Source organism: Nothoprocta perdicaria, unplaced genomic scaffold (assembly GCF_003342845.1).
Source record: "Nothoprocta perdicaria isolate Ctin4 unplaced genomic scaffold, notPer1 scaffold_24, whole genome shotgun sequence".
NCBI lineage: Eukaryota > Metazoa > Chordata > Aves > Tinamiformes > Tinamidae > Nothoprocta > Nothoprocta perdicaria.
The window spans coordinates 4,437,943-4,450,348 of NW_020455466.1; the positions used below are offsets into that span (position 1 = coordinate 4,437,943).

At 42.4% G+C, this 12,406-nt stretch overlaps 1 protein-coding gene across 1 annotated transcript; it reads right to left on the bottom strand.

Moving 5' to 3' along the window:
* Positions 1–1,743: 1,743 nt before the first annotated feature.
* CNDP2 (carnosine dipeptidase 2) lies at positions 1,744–11,870 on the bottom strand. Its single transcript, XM_026039753.1, has 11 exons — positions 11,790–11,870; positions 10,717–10,860; positions 8,743–8,905; positions 8,091–8,179; positions 7,013–7,213; positions 6,413–6,497; positions 5,670–5,830; positions 3,771–3,935; positions 3,149–3,290; positions 2,474–2,621; positions 1,744–2,201 (listed from the first exon to the last, which is right to left on the bottom strand). The coding sequence occupies exons 1-11, from the start codon at positions 11,847–11,849 to the stop codon at positions 2,132–2,134; spliced, it is 1,428 nt and encodes a 475-aa protein (XP_025895538.1). The 5' UTR covers positions 11,850–11,870; the 3' UTR covers positions 1,744–2,131.
* Between the last annotated feature and the right edge of the window lie 536 nt (positions 11,871–12,406).

Consider the following 12,406-nt stretch of genomic DNA (forward strand, 5'->3'; position numbering starts at 1 on the left):
TGCCCGTTAGCTTCCCAAGGGTCTTCAGGAGCTCTGAGGCAGGCAGACTACATGAGTACGACTGACTCTTGTCATCACCTTCAGCAGCAGCAGGAGAGGCTGCAGCTACACGGAGCTTTACTACAGCCAGGAAAGAGCACACACAATCTGCGACTTTCCTGGAGTTCGTGTAGGCCCCACTGCTGAAGCAGCTTTTAAGTGTTTAAATTAGGCCCTTTCACTTTATTCAGGCCAAAGACTCACTTTCATCTCCTTCTCACTGCTCTCCAGCACTTACAACAGACAAAAATATTCCTTCTGTTTTAACTAACTGGATCCACCTTCCAGTCTTCTCTGCCGCTCCCCAAGCCCCTGTTCTGAATGTGCTTTGCAACTGTACTGCAATACCACAACTTTTCCGTAGTCATTGACCGCAGCAAAAAAAAAAAAAAAAAAAAAGAGTTAACAGACCAGGAAAAAATGCAAGTGAAGTGAGCTCCTTTGGATGTCTTAGTTTCTGAACATCGATCACTACTTTATCAGCTTATCTACTGCCCAATAAGCCTTCCTTACATATGAACAACCAGCAGCGCATAGTCCAGCAATTTCAGAGGGAAACAGGGATAACCAGTTGCACAGGTTGTCAGCCTCCAGCTGACCCATGACCATGGGGCACAGCAGCCTGGTCCTGCTGCTCATGCKGGGGGTGCTGCCTGCAGGATATTGCAGAACAGTTTCACTGTCACTGAAAGGCAAGATCCTGGAGCCCCTGACCCATCCAGAGCTGCTTGCTTGGTGCTAAGAAATGCCTCCGGGGGCACAGGGCAGGGCTCAGTTTGCAACCAAGCTGCAGGTACGAGTGTCAAGTTCAGCAGATTTGTAAAGGCTGCCTCTCAGCTTCTGCTATTAACTAACCAAAACAATCAAGCAATGCAAAGAAAGGCTTAGAAGTTGCACAGTGAGAGTCACCTCCCTTCCTTAACAGTCATCCCCAATCAATACTGTAGACCACACACTGGTTAGAGCCAGGTAAACGAGGCCTTCCTTCCTTCTGGCCCCAGTACAGCTGCACCCCCCACCTCTTCACTTGAAATACTTGACTACCTGGCAGGTCAGGAAGCTGAGAAAGAACAAACCAAAGGCAGGAACAGTTCAAATGTGTTCAGAAAACCTTTCAAACACAAGTGCTGAGTTAGAAGTTTAAAACAAATCTTGAAGCTGAGTGCCAGGCAGCAGGAAGAAAAGAATGCTATTCTTGCCTGTCCTCCCTACAACCTACGCCTCCCTTACACTACCATTGCGTTGGGTCARTGACCTAGCCCAAGCTAAACAAAAACATTTTCAGAATTTGTTAGCACAGGAGGTCTGAGAAACATGAGCTTTCAGTCAGCAAATGACTTTGGAAACAGAGTCTAGAAGTTGTTTTCTCAGGAAGTGTGGTTTGTTWTAAAAACAGAGGGGCAACATAGACTCATCAAAAGACTCTCCCAGAGTAGTCAGAATAGAAAGTATAAAACTTCAAGGTAATCACGTAATTTAAGAGACCATGAGCCAAATGCTAGAACATGATTTATTGTCCTTAAGGAATATAAAGACAGCTTTACAAAAAGATGCCAGTTGCCATTACCCCAGTGACTTTGTTTCAGTTTAATTTGCTGTAAGGAAAACTCTACAGACTTGCAGGAGATTGTAAGGGTTGTTTGCTGAATATATCAGAACTACAAGACATATGGCACCAGTACAGCTTGARCATTCCAGTATATTCCTTGTACTTCCAGGACTTTTTGAAATAATCACCTTTAACTTGGCTGACAGCTCTGCAACTCATGTGGCTGGTTAACAATTGACAGGAAACAGCTCTTCTTGCCTCACAGAAAGAGGCAGATAAGTGCAGCAAACCACAGCTGGAATCAAAGTGACACACAGGGGGACAAAGGTGCAATTCAGCACTACTGGCAAGAAAGAGCAAGAATGTTTTCTGTAGTTTGAAGTAGGCATTTGAAGCAGTATTTTGCAATACAGTGTTTCTGGTTTCCTCAAGCAGAAGTGCTTCCCTCTCTGCCAGCAAGGCAATGGAGCATAGGTAGAAAGGAAAGCTGATGTTGTATTGTGCAGGAACTCAGACCTCAAGCACAAGCCAGAAGGTCAGGTCTTAGTCCTTCAGCTGAGACACTTCATAGAGGTATGCACCAAGCATCTTCACCCCCTGGATGTAGTTGGACCTGGAGAGAAGATGCTCGGATTAGCAGTGCCTTAGTTTGGGCTGCATTCCTACCASCTGTGTCTTACTGCATCAGTTCCAACAGTCCCACAATGAGATGAAGACTCAACTGCAGTTCAGCTATCAAAACTACCCCCAGCCATCCTGCTATAGGGCAGAACTATGCCTCAAAACCTGAAGAAAAACTGCAAGAGTCCAATTATTTAGTCATTTTCAGAATGACTGTCAAGACTCACAATGTAGCCTCAGTTTGGCACAGGAATAAGTTCTTACCTATTTAGTTTCTCATTTTGAGAGTGGGCACCATCATCTGCAGCTCCAACAGGAAGCAGCATGACATTCTTGCCCGTTGCTTCTTGAAAAGTAATAGTAACAGGAATGCTTCCTCCCTCCCTCGTCAGGTCTGGTTCAACTCCAAAAACTGGAATAAAGCAGAGAAATCCTCCTGTCACTTTAGAGATATACTTGGTTTTATGTAGTCAAGCCTGCGCAGTATTGTCACTTGCACAGTTCAGTAATGAGCAGCTGCATAAGTCACATTTCACATAAAAACAGCTGTATTCTAACACAGAAGTTTTTTCCTAGTTTTCCATATAGTCCAGCTCCACACAGAAGAACCTAGGACTACAAGGAAACTTTAAGAGGGAACTGAGGACAGCTAAGCTTCAAGAGCTTTGGCAAGGAAGTCATCTTTATCCAAAAGCAAGACAATGCCAACGGACTTAGTTCAACAGAATAGGAGCAAGCTTGGTATTAGATTATGAAGTTCCTTCCCTTATAGTATCTTGGGCTCCAGTTTAGGGTTGCCTGCTTTACACTTTGTTACATAAAACCTATGGCCTCACTAAGTAGAGAAGAATGAAAGCATCCTACATGTGACCCCCACAGTACTGAAGTGCTGGAACAACATGTCTCATCTTCCCCATGCCAACTGAAAATCCTACTGACCTGTCTTCATGGCCCTTCTCCCAGCCATGTAGTGGGGATGGTTGAAGTCTGACACCCATGGTTTTCCACCATGGCTCAGGTATACTCTGAATTTGTTGGGGCTCTGAAGCTCTGCAAACTTTTTGCTTACGTAGTCTTCAACCTATAACAGAATTGGAGCTGTCAGATCTACTGTTAGCGTTTGTATGAGCACTGGTAAAAACAGTATACCAGAAATGTAGAGACTAGCAGTTCACCACAGGTATGCAGCAAGTTTTGTATTTTACTAGGTAGCTCTGCTCTGATGTTGGAATCAGCTTCAGGTTGCAGTGTACAGTATGCAGTGTAACAAAGCCATTACATCAAGCTCTATTTTGGAATCATGTTCTGGTGGCAATCCAAGTGTCCTTTAGCTAAATACTTGCCTGCAAGTCTTTTCCTTAAAGGAGTTACTGAACACAAGCAATGCCACAGCAGTAGAGTGGGAGAAATCACACAGCCAATCCCTTTGATAATTGGGCTAAGYATAAAGCAGGGAAGACAGTAGCTGAGAAGGTAAAGTGAACTGCTTTGTAAGCCTTTCTCCACAAAGGAGAAGTTTAGGAGCACCAAACATAGAGACCATCAACCCATGTCAACATACATGCTTTGTGACTTCTTCAGGAATCATGTTTGGCACAAGTCTGATTGAGAACTTGCCAAYGACTTTCCTAGGAATCACAGTCTTCACTCCAGATCCAGAGAAAGCTCCTTCTATTCCATGAAGAGACAAGGAAGGGTATCGCCACCTATGCATAAGGATATCTTTCTGCAGAACAAAAAATAGAAGGTTAKATGAAGTTTGGCAACATTCCCAAAATCATTATTTCCCTCCAAASCCATCCTCAGGAAACACCTCCTATGGAGGGCATCTCCTTCAGGGCCACTCAGGTAAATTGCAAGAGGCTGTTACTTCCATCAGACACATTTTGTTGCAGCAGCTGGGTTCCTTCAGCACCATAACAGAGATTAAGCAACTCCAGCATGGCTTTCTCCTGGTTCTATGGAACTTACTGAACATGGCTCACCTGCCTCRTCCGATCTCTTTAGGGAGACACTCAGTGAGCACTGCCTCACTGAGTATCTCACACTACTGCCTCAAGCAAGCAGGCAGGTGCTTTCACTGAGGTAACCACACACTAGCTCAAAGTCTGCAAAAGCTTTGCCATTACAAAGACTGTTCTTCTATTCCAGCTATTTCATATAATCAATATATTAAGCATAACTCAGCCCTAGGTTAAAATGTGTACCTATTATCGTCATTAAAAGGCCACTTCAGACACTTTCATTTCTCCTTGCTACTTTGGACACAACTGCTCAGTATACTGAGTACTATGAATTCAAACACCTATGCCCTGCATAGATACTATAATATCTTAGAATTGACCTTTAGAGTAGAAACCAATGAATTAAAAATGCTCTGTGGACTTTAACATTAACAGYTCCTTTTGTTTCAGGTACAGACCACTCCTTTACTCTTCTCCAGGGAAGAGCTGAACTATCTGCTCAAAGCTCAAGTACACTGTTCTCTCCTAAAGATTACAACCGTCTCTTCCGTATCTCTCCTGAGCACCAAGGCCTTTGTGTGCATGACAGTCATCAGGGTAGTTCCAACTAAGATTTCACTCTGGCTAAGAGTGAACACACTAATGCAGTATCATACGAAGAACACAACCTCTTGCCAGCTCTGGTACAAGATGCCATGTCACATACAAGGYATTTCATCCACCACATTACAGGATAAGGGAGAAAATGGAAGCTTGTGCGCTCTCAGTTGACATGAAGCAGGCCACMAACACAAGACTGAGCATATAAAATTGTCACTTAGGGGTGCCTCAGGAGTCTGAAATCTGACAGTACTGAAACAAAAGACAGACCTGTGTATATAAACATCTTGCAACACTTATTGCTTCTGCTTGCATGACAGAAAGCCTATTTATATAAGGTATTTTAACATTAAAATTAGTAAGTAAAATCCATAACTTGTAAGATTCCCTGCTGTTAARAGCATTTGTTTGAAGAGCTCCCAGGATAAAGATTTGAGAAGTTCAGACACAAACTTATTGAACTTGTCTATTTAAATATCCTTGCTTAGATTGTTACTATAAGACAGTATTTACCAGCTCTAGGAAGACATTAAGAACATCAGCTTAAGGTCATTATATTCTACTCTTAATGAGCTAAATTGCTGTTATGAGAACAGYAATTCAACTACTTCATTTTGACATCAAAATGAACTTTGTGGATAGATGTAGAAATTCAGATCCTTTGTGTAGGTTTAGTGTCTCAGTTCCCCTAACTTCTTCCTGTGCTGACTCTTCCTATCTAGCATTAAAAGCAGCATGTTAAAGTTTTGCACAAAAAATATTTCTTATATAATTTCTCTGCCTGCTGAGTTACTCGGTACCTACAGGAACACCTGAAAAAGCTCAGTGCTACCAGAACTCACACAGCCTGCACAAGGACTGCTAACCCCAGGTACACAGGGAGTACAGTATCATACCTTAGCATCATGCAGTAGTTTTGGTACTCCTATATCTCTTGCATATTCTTCCATGTCAAAGTCAATCTTCTCATAAAGTGCCAGCTCCTCATCATTAAGAGGTGCTACTAATTCATTAACACCTGGGATCAGAATTTTCCCTTTCTTGTCTACAAGGGAGCCTGCAAAAAAAAAAAAGCACTTATAATCAGCAGCCAACCACATGAACAATGTCAGTGTTTGCAACATTTCCCACATTTAAGTGGAAGTTCTASTTTGTCTTTTGACAATTGCATATACACAAAGAAGGGCAATAATAAAAACTTGACTCCCCCCACAACAGCCTTTCCTAATAGACATAGAAAGGACTTACAGAATCTTACAGGTCAGTATTAATCATGGACTAACTTGTTCCTGCAGCTATACAAGATCTGCCCTCTGCACCTGCATTTAATTCTATTATCTGTTGTGTCTGACAACAGGTTCACCCAAGTTCAATACTGTATCTGTACCAGTTTGGAGAAAACAGCTTTAACTAGAAATTATAAACTTTAGAGAAAGCTAAAAATAAACACCCAACTTCTCGGCAAGACCTTTCTTCATCTTTGAAAGATTTTCATTTTACACACACCTGGGAAGCATCACTTCATCAGTTATGACTTTGCTTGTCTAAGCAGCCATTAAAAGCCACCTCACTGGAAACAAACACCTTTCAGTGGGTCTTCAAATGCATTTTAGCTGCATTCAGTGAAACCCTTTCTTACCCATCAGAGCAATGAGATCCGTCATGGCCTCATGTACTGAGCCACCATAAACTCCTGAGTGCAGGTCTTTGTCACTACACTCCACCTGAGTTGAAAGGAATTCAGAGATTCAGTTAGTTTTATCATGAAGACACTGGCAACTGCACAAAACATTCACTATCCTATCTTTTTGCTACATAAGTTGAGAATGTGAGCAGTTTGGTTCTAAAACATACAGTTGAGTATATAAGAGCATGAGTGCTTTTGATAATTCTGGAGAATACAACCAGCTGTACCAGCCTTAGAGACGGGAACAGTCACATACCGTCACAGTATCTACAGTCACAGCATCTACAGATACTTCCTTCAATGGAGAAGGACATCTACTTCATAAGACAATTCTCCAGCAAGACTCCTGGCATATTTTGCTATTCCTTTCCCATAGCTATCATGCAGGCTAGAGGAAGACTACTTTAGACAATTACATTAGAAATCGTTCTACTTAAATGATCTAGTTCAGCTTCTCTAGATCAAAGCTATTATCACAGAAGTTGACCACTCATCTAACACTAGTAGAAACTCTGTAGTACTGGTGTGACCATGCATTTTTTTTGAACTTGCCTCTATGTAGTAATAGCAGATGCCTCTCAAACCATATGTGATACAAGGTTTGTTTTTGCCTAACCAGTAGTTGTCAGAAATGCAAACATAATCCACATCTTTGAAGAAAGTATCTCGTTGGGCAAAAATCAGTTCATCAAGGCCTTCAGATCCAGACTCTTCCATGCCTTCTAGACAGAACTTAATGTTTACTGGAATCTCCTACAAAAAAGGCAGATTAAGCATGTGGAAAACATTAGACTTCTTTAGCTATCAATCATTTATTTTGATCCTTCTTGCATACAGAGTGGAACAGACACAGGCAGTTTTTTTAGTTGTACCCAAAGCAGACTGCAGTAACTATGGACTGTACTTAAATTGAGGGTACTTGCAACCTTTTCAAAAGACTTGAATTTTGTGAAAAGTTTCAGCTAGGTTCTCAAGCTGACATCTTGCAAATAACTTCACTGTGCTGAAGCACAGATTTCTGCAGCCAGACACCACAGGATTAGGAGATTTAACATTGAATCACTTGTTATGGCATGTAACTTCTTGTTGTTACAGAGTTACCCTGTCCACTCAGTTTTCACATTCTCTGCCTTGGCAGCACTCAGATTGTCAATTCTCTTCATAAGTAAGAGCAAGTTTTTTTTTCTTTTTTTAAAGTATAGCAACAGTTGAAGATGTCTCTTTATGCCATTTGCTTGAGCAAATTGAAGACAGCCTCTAGTTGAACATTACCAAGTTAATCACTCTGAATTCAGTGCTGAGATGCTAAACTATCAAAAGGCCAAGGCAATTTGACATCCCTGTATAAGGAAAGTATTTGCTTATTCCTCCTGCTTCAGGTGCTCACATAAGCACTTTCTTTACATGCTGCATTATAACAAAAGTGTTTAAAGGGCAATCCAGCTATCAGCAAGGCTAACATACCAGCAAGTCAGCTCATCCCTGCCGGGAAGTAAGCAAGTTTAGAGTATTGCATCATTTCTGTGATTAGCTGAGTAAGCRCAGCCACCTCCCACAGCTTTGTGGCTTGGGTAGCCTTTACTGTTGCTCAGCTATGCATAAAAAAGCAGGATGCATTTGGGGCACGTACCTGGTTAGTTTTTTGATAAGCCTCCAATACATTCAGCCATGCAAGCACTGGACCTTTATCATCCGTTGATCCTCGCCCGTACAGCTTTCCTGTGGAAACAGAAGGTAATTAGCTGGGTGAAATTTTAGATGAAGGCTCAAGTCTCCAGCAGACAAAATCRTTTGGAATGAGCATTTTGATTTTGCTCAGGCCGACTTGCACTTCCAATTCATAAGCACAACTTCAAGTACAAATGCTGTAGGTACAGGCTGCAACAGCTCTCCCACTTAAGCAGTGCAAAGGCAGTTGAACCATTTCACATCACTGCAAYGTCTCACAGCTATGCACTGCAACATCATTTTTCTACAAAGGTATTGGTAAGCAAATAGAAACAAACCATCACCATTTAATAAGAGCCTAAGCAATATTAACATGCAGTCAGTAATTCTTTGCTTTGACAACACACAAGTAGAGCCTACACCATCAGAAAAGCAAATAAGCCTTAACAGCTGAGATTTGACAACTCTCCTCTATTTACCATTTCAGCCCCACATCATTACTTCCATCATATTTAACAAAAGCCCACTTACATCTCTGCTTCCCTCCCACCTGTCAGGAGGGCAGCTTCACAACAGAAGACAAACCCCACGCTGTCAAAGCCCACAGCTCTTACCATCTCTCTCCACCAGCGTGAAGGGTTCACTGTCCCAGCCATCTTCTAGGGCTGCTGGCTGAACATCTAGGTGGCCATATACACACACTGTTTTTTTGCATGGATCTGAGCCTAGTTTTCCTAGAAGAATTGGAGGTAGAGGGATCTTTGATCCATCAGGCAGCTAAAAATAGCAGAGAAGTTCARTAAGTGTGGAACATGTTATTTTCAAATGAATTAACATTATGCCATCTAACATCTAACTTCATAGCCTTTTCTGACAGCTGGGATAAGCTGCATTACTAAGCTACCCAAACTGCTTGCCAGAAGCAGAGGGAAGCCAGTGAAGCATCAACACTGGGCCAGTAAAAGTTTCTTGATGAGTCTCCGTAATAGACATTTAGTGTTCCAAGATAGTTAAGAACTGYTATAACTCATCTTCCTACCTCAGATTTTAGCAAGGCAAGCTGTCCACATGCCAAGTTGCTTCATCTAAAGCAGACCTAAGCATAAAAGCTGAGTCCAGCTTAACTGTGTTCTGCACTGATGTCATTATACTTTGGTCCTGTCCACAATAGGGTCTCATACACAAAGTCTCCCAGTACAGTATCCATGTGTAGCACGTGCTTACACCCAAATAAAGTTAATGCTTCTATCATTTCTTTTTACCAGCCTATGCTGCCAGACAAATGGCACTGGAGCTTGATCCTAGGTTCAAGAGTGAATATGATGCTTTTTTGAACATCCAAAAGCAATTATCACATTATTCCCAGATACATGTTGCCCAAGCAGGATGACCAGCAGCAGCTTTTTTGTTCTTATGGACTCCAAGCTCATATGTTTATCAACAGGTTGCCATCCTCAGCCAGTTGCAGCTTTAGCAATTAGGGCAGTAACACAAGTGCTTATACCTACAACAATTAGTACTCACTACAAATTTCCTTACACCAATAAGCCATGCTGGATCAAATAAGTTAACCAGTTACTTTAATATAAAAGCTTTATCAAAGAAGGATATTACATATATTGCACTGACTAGCTTCACAAAAACCTTAAGTCTAAGAGGAAATGCTAATCTTTACTTTATTCCTGCAAGAGTGTTTCCTAAATGAAAGTTTTACTTCTAATAAACTTTGTAAATATCAGTAGTCCCCAAAGTCACCCTGAGAAAATGAACTAAACTTGTCTCAGACAGTGAATCCTGAAATCCTTTAGTTATTTTAGGCTGTTGGTGATGAGAAACTCTAGGAGAACTCTAGTTCTTCTAGGAGCTTCCTGCCCTCAACAGGGTACACAGTCAGCTGGTGCATTGCTGCAGTGCTACAAGCAGGTAGAGAGCTTGTTTGCAGTGCAATGCAGGAGCTGCTCCTCTGAGCAGAGATTTCAGATTTCACACAGTAGTTACTAACACTACAGTAACCATCTTTGAAAGCGAGCAAACACTCCAACCAGCAAAGGAGCCTTTTAAATCTCATTATCTACAGACTGGTCTAACAACTTTGGGATGGGCCTTATCCTACAAGGCTTCACAGCTACTGGGCACTTCAGGAGAGCCTACAAGGTGAATGGCCCCCAGGATGAAGAGGCTACTGCTCTCCAACACATACATTTCCTCTGGGTGAGGAAAAGCCATCTGGACAGCTAGGAAACAAGGATGGTTTTGCCCTGTAAGCATCTGCACTTACCTGGCAGAAAAGGAGGGCAATCTTGTGATAAAGGAAATGCTCTCCTGAAGACTTCCTGAAGAGTAATTTAACAGTCTATATATGCCCAAGGGACAACACCAGCCCACTCCTGTTCAGAATGCCATTAASTAATTTGTTTGCTGGCACCCTGTTTGAGTCCAGTTAAGATTTTAGACATAGTTAGTTTTTCACTGGGAGCTCTGACTGAAAGGAGATGATCCTTCACCAAGGGGCTATCTAGGCCATCATCCACAAGACCTTTGTCTCTAGAGACTTTTCACTAAGCTGACACAAGCAGATGCTCACAAACCTGCTGCTGTCCAATATCCACAAGTTGGGTTGTGCCTCCAAGCCGCTCAATATCCTTGGCAGCAACTTCCATCATGTGCCTGATCTCGCCCCTCTTCTCTGGCCATGCTGACACACTCTGGATTGCCACCCACTGAGCCAACCGCTGCAGAAAGACAGAAGTGTTAGAACTTTCATTGCAGTCACAGGAATACAGTACCTTGCAACTCCAGCAATACCATTTTAAGCTAAAACTTGATGCAAGTCACCTGTTCTCTAAGCTAAGAGCACTAGCCATTGGTATTGCACTCAAGGCCTCCCTACAGCTTTCATGCAGGCGTACTTCACAGGGTAGCACAAAGGCACTCTACAGAAACAGAAGGAGAGATTAAGAGCATCGTAGCTGGCACAAAACTGAGTAGTGATTTACACATCCACAACCAGCTRCTTCCCTTTGAACTCCCCAGAAAGGCCTTGCCTCTGCCTCCCCTTGAGATCAGCAAGGGGAACTGGCAGARAAACAAATCTGAACACTTGGCTTGGTTCAGAACTGGCAGCTTAGCACTTACAGACACGTTCTCCACAGGATTGTGTGAAGTACTGCAGGATAAAGTGAAATTAATTAGCAGAGCTAAGCTGCAAAGTGCAGAAGGTAACCTTCCCCCCATCCCAACCTGAACAGTTTCATATGAGAAAGCTTTTTGTTCTAGTCTTGTTTGTGCTCCCCRCCACTCTTAGCTCACGAAGAGGAGAGCACAAATCCAGTCTGGCATCCAGAGCTTTGTGTCAGAGACTTATTCTACCTCTACTGAAGTCCTTGATCTCACTATACTAAACACTTTTCTAATAAAGTGTACCATGAAAATTTAAGTCTGACTAAATATAACCTTGACAGAACTCAAGGAACAAAACAGGAGTGCTCTGGCTTGACTCACCCATCATCTCTTTAAGGAGAGAACTAGTTGCCTACAAAACTACAGATCTTTAGGCACATTATACAGGTGTAACTTAACAAGCTTGAAGTTGACCACTGGTCTGTTTTTATTAGGCCATAGCTGTCTGCAGTGCAGGACAACCCTTTGAAAGGACACTTACCTCAATATAGAGATCTTGGTGGTCATCAACATATTTAAAGAGTGTTTCAAGGGCAGACATCTTCTGAATAGAATGGTGCTTCTGAAAACAGATAGAAAAATATAATTTGCTCAGATGCTCAAGCAAASAGTATCCTATGGTGCAACTATGCCAAATGGCACCAGCTGTAGCAACTCCTTAGCTTGTCAGCCTTATGCTCTCACTCTTCTATACTTCAAAAGGGGAAGAAGTCACAAGACAACTGTGACAGCAGTTTGTTAAGGCTTGTGACCCAGTGTTTGCCTTGGGATTTCTTAAGCAGGTGACTCCTCTACACAGGAGACAACTGCTTTCAAGCTACAGGCTGCCCTACATAGCACACTGATATATATATGTGCATGTCTTATCACAGGAGGCTTACGAAACACTTTGAAGATGCTTTTCCCTGCAAGCAGAATCTCTCACACGCAGACAAGTTTATGCAGCCTTGTCACAGGTGATTTACGGCAGCAATGGAGTTGAAGTTTAGCCAGTCAGTTTTCAGCACCAGTTGAATCCAGCCCCTTCTCTACGAGGGAGTCCAAATCAAGTAAACACCAAACTGCTGGACGCCTCAAGCGCTCCCTARGAACCGAGAG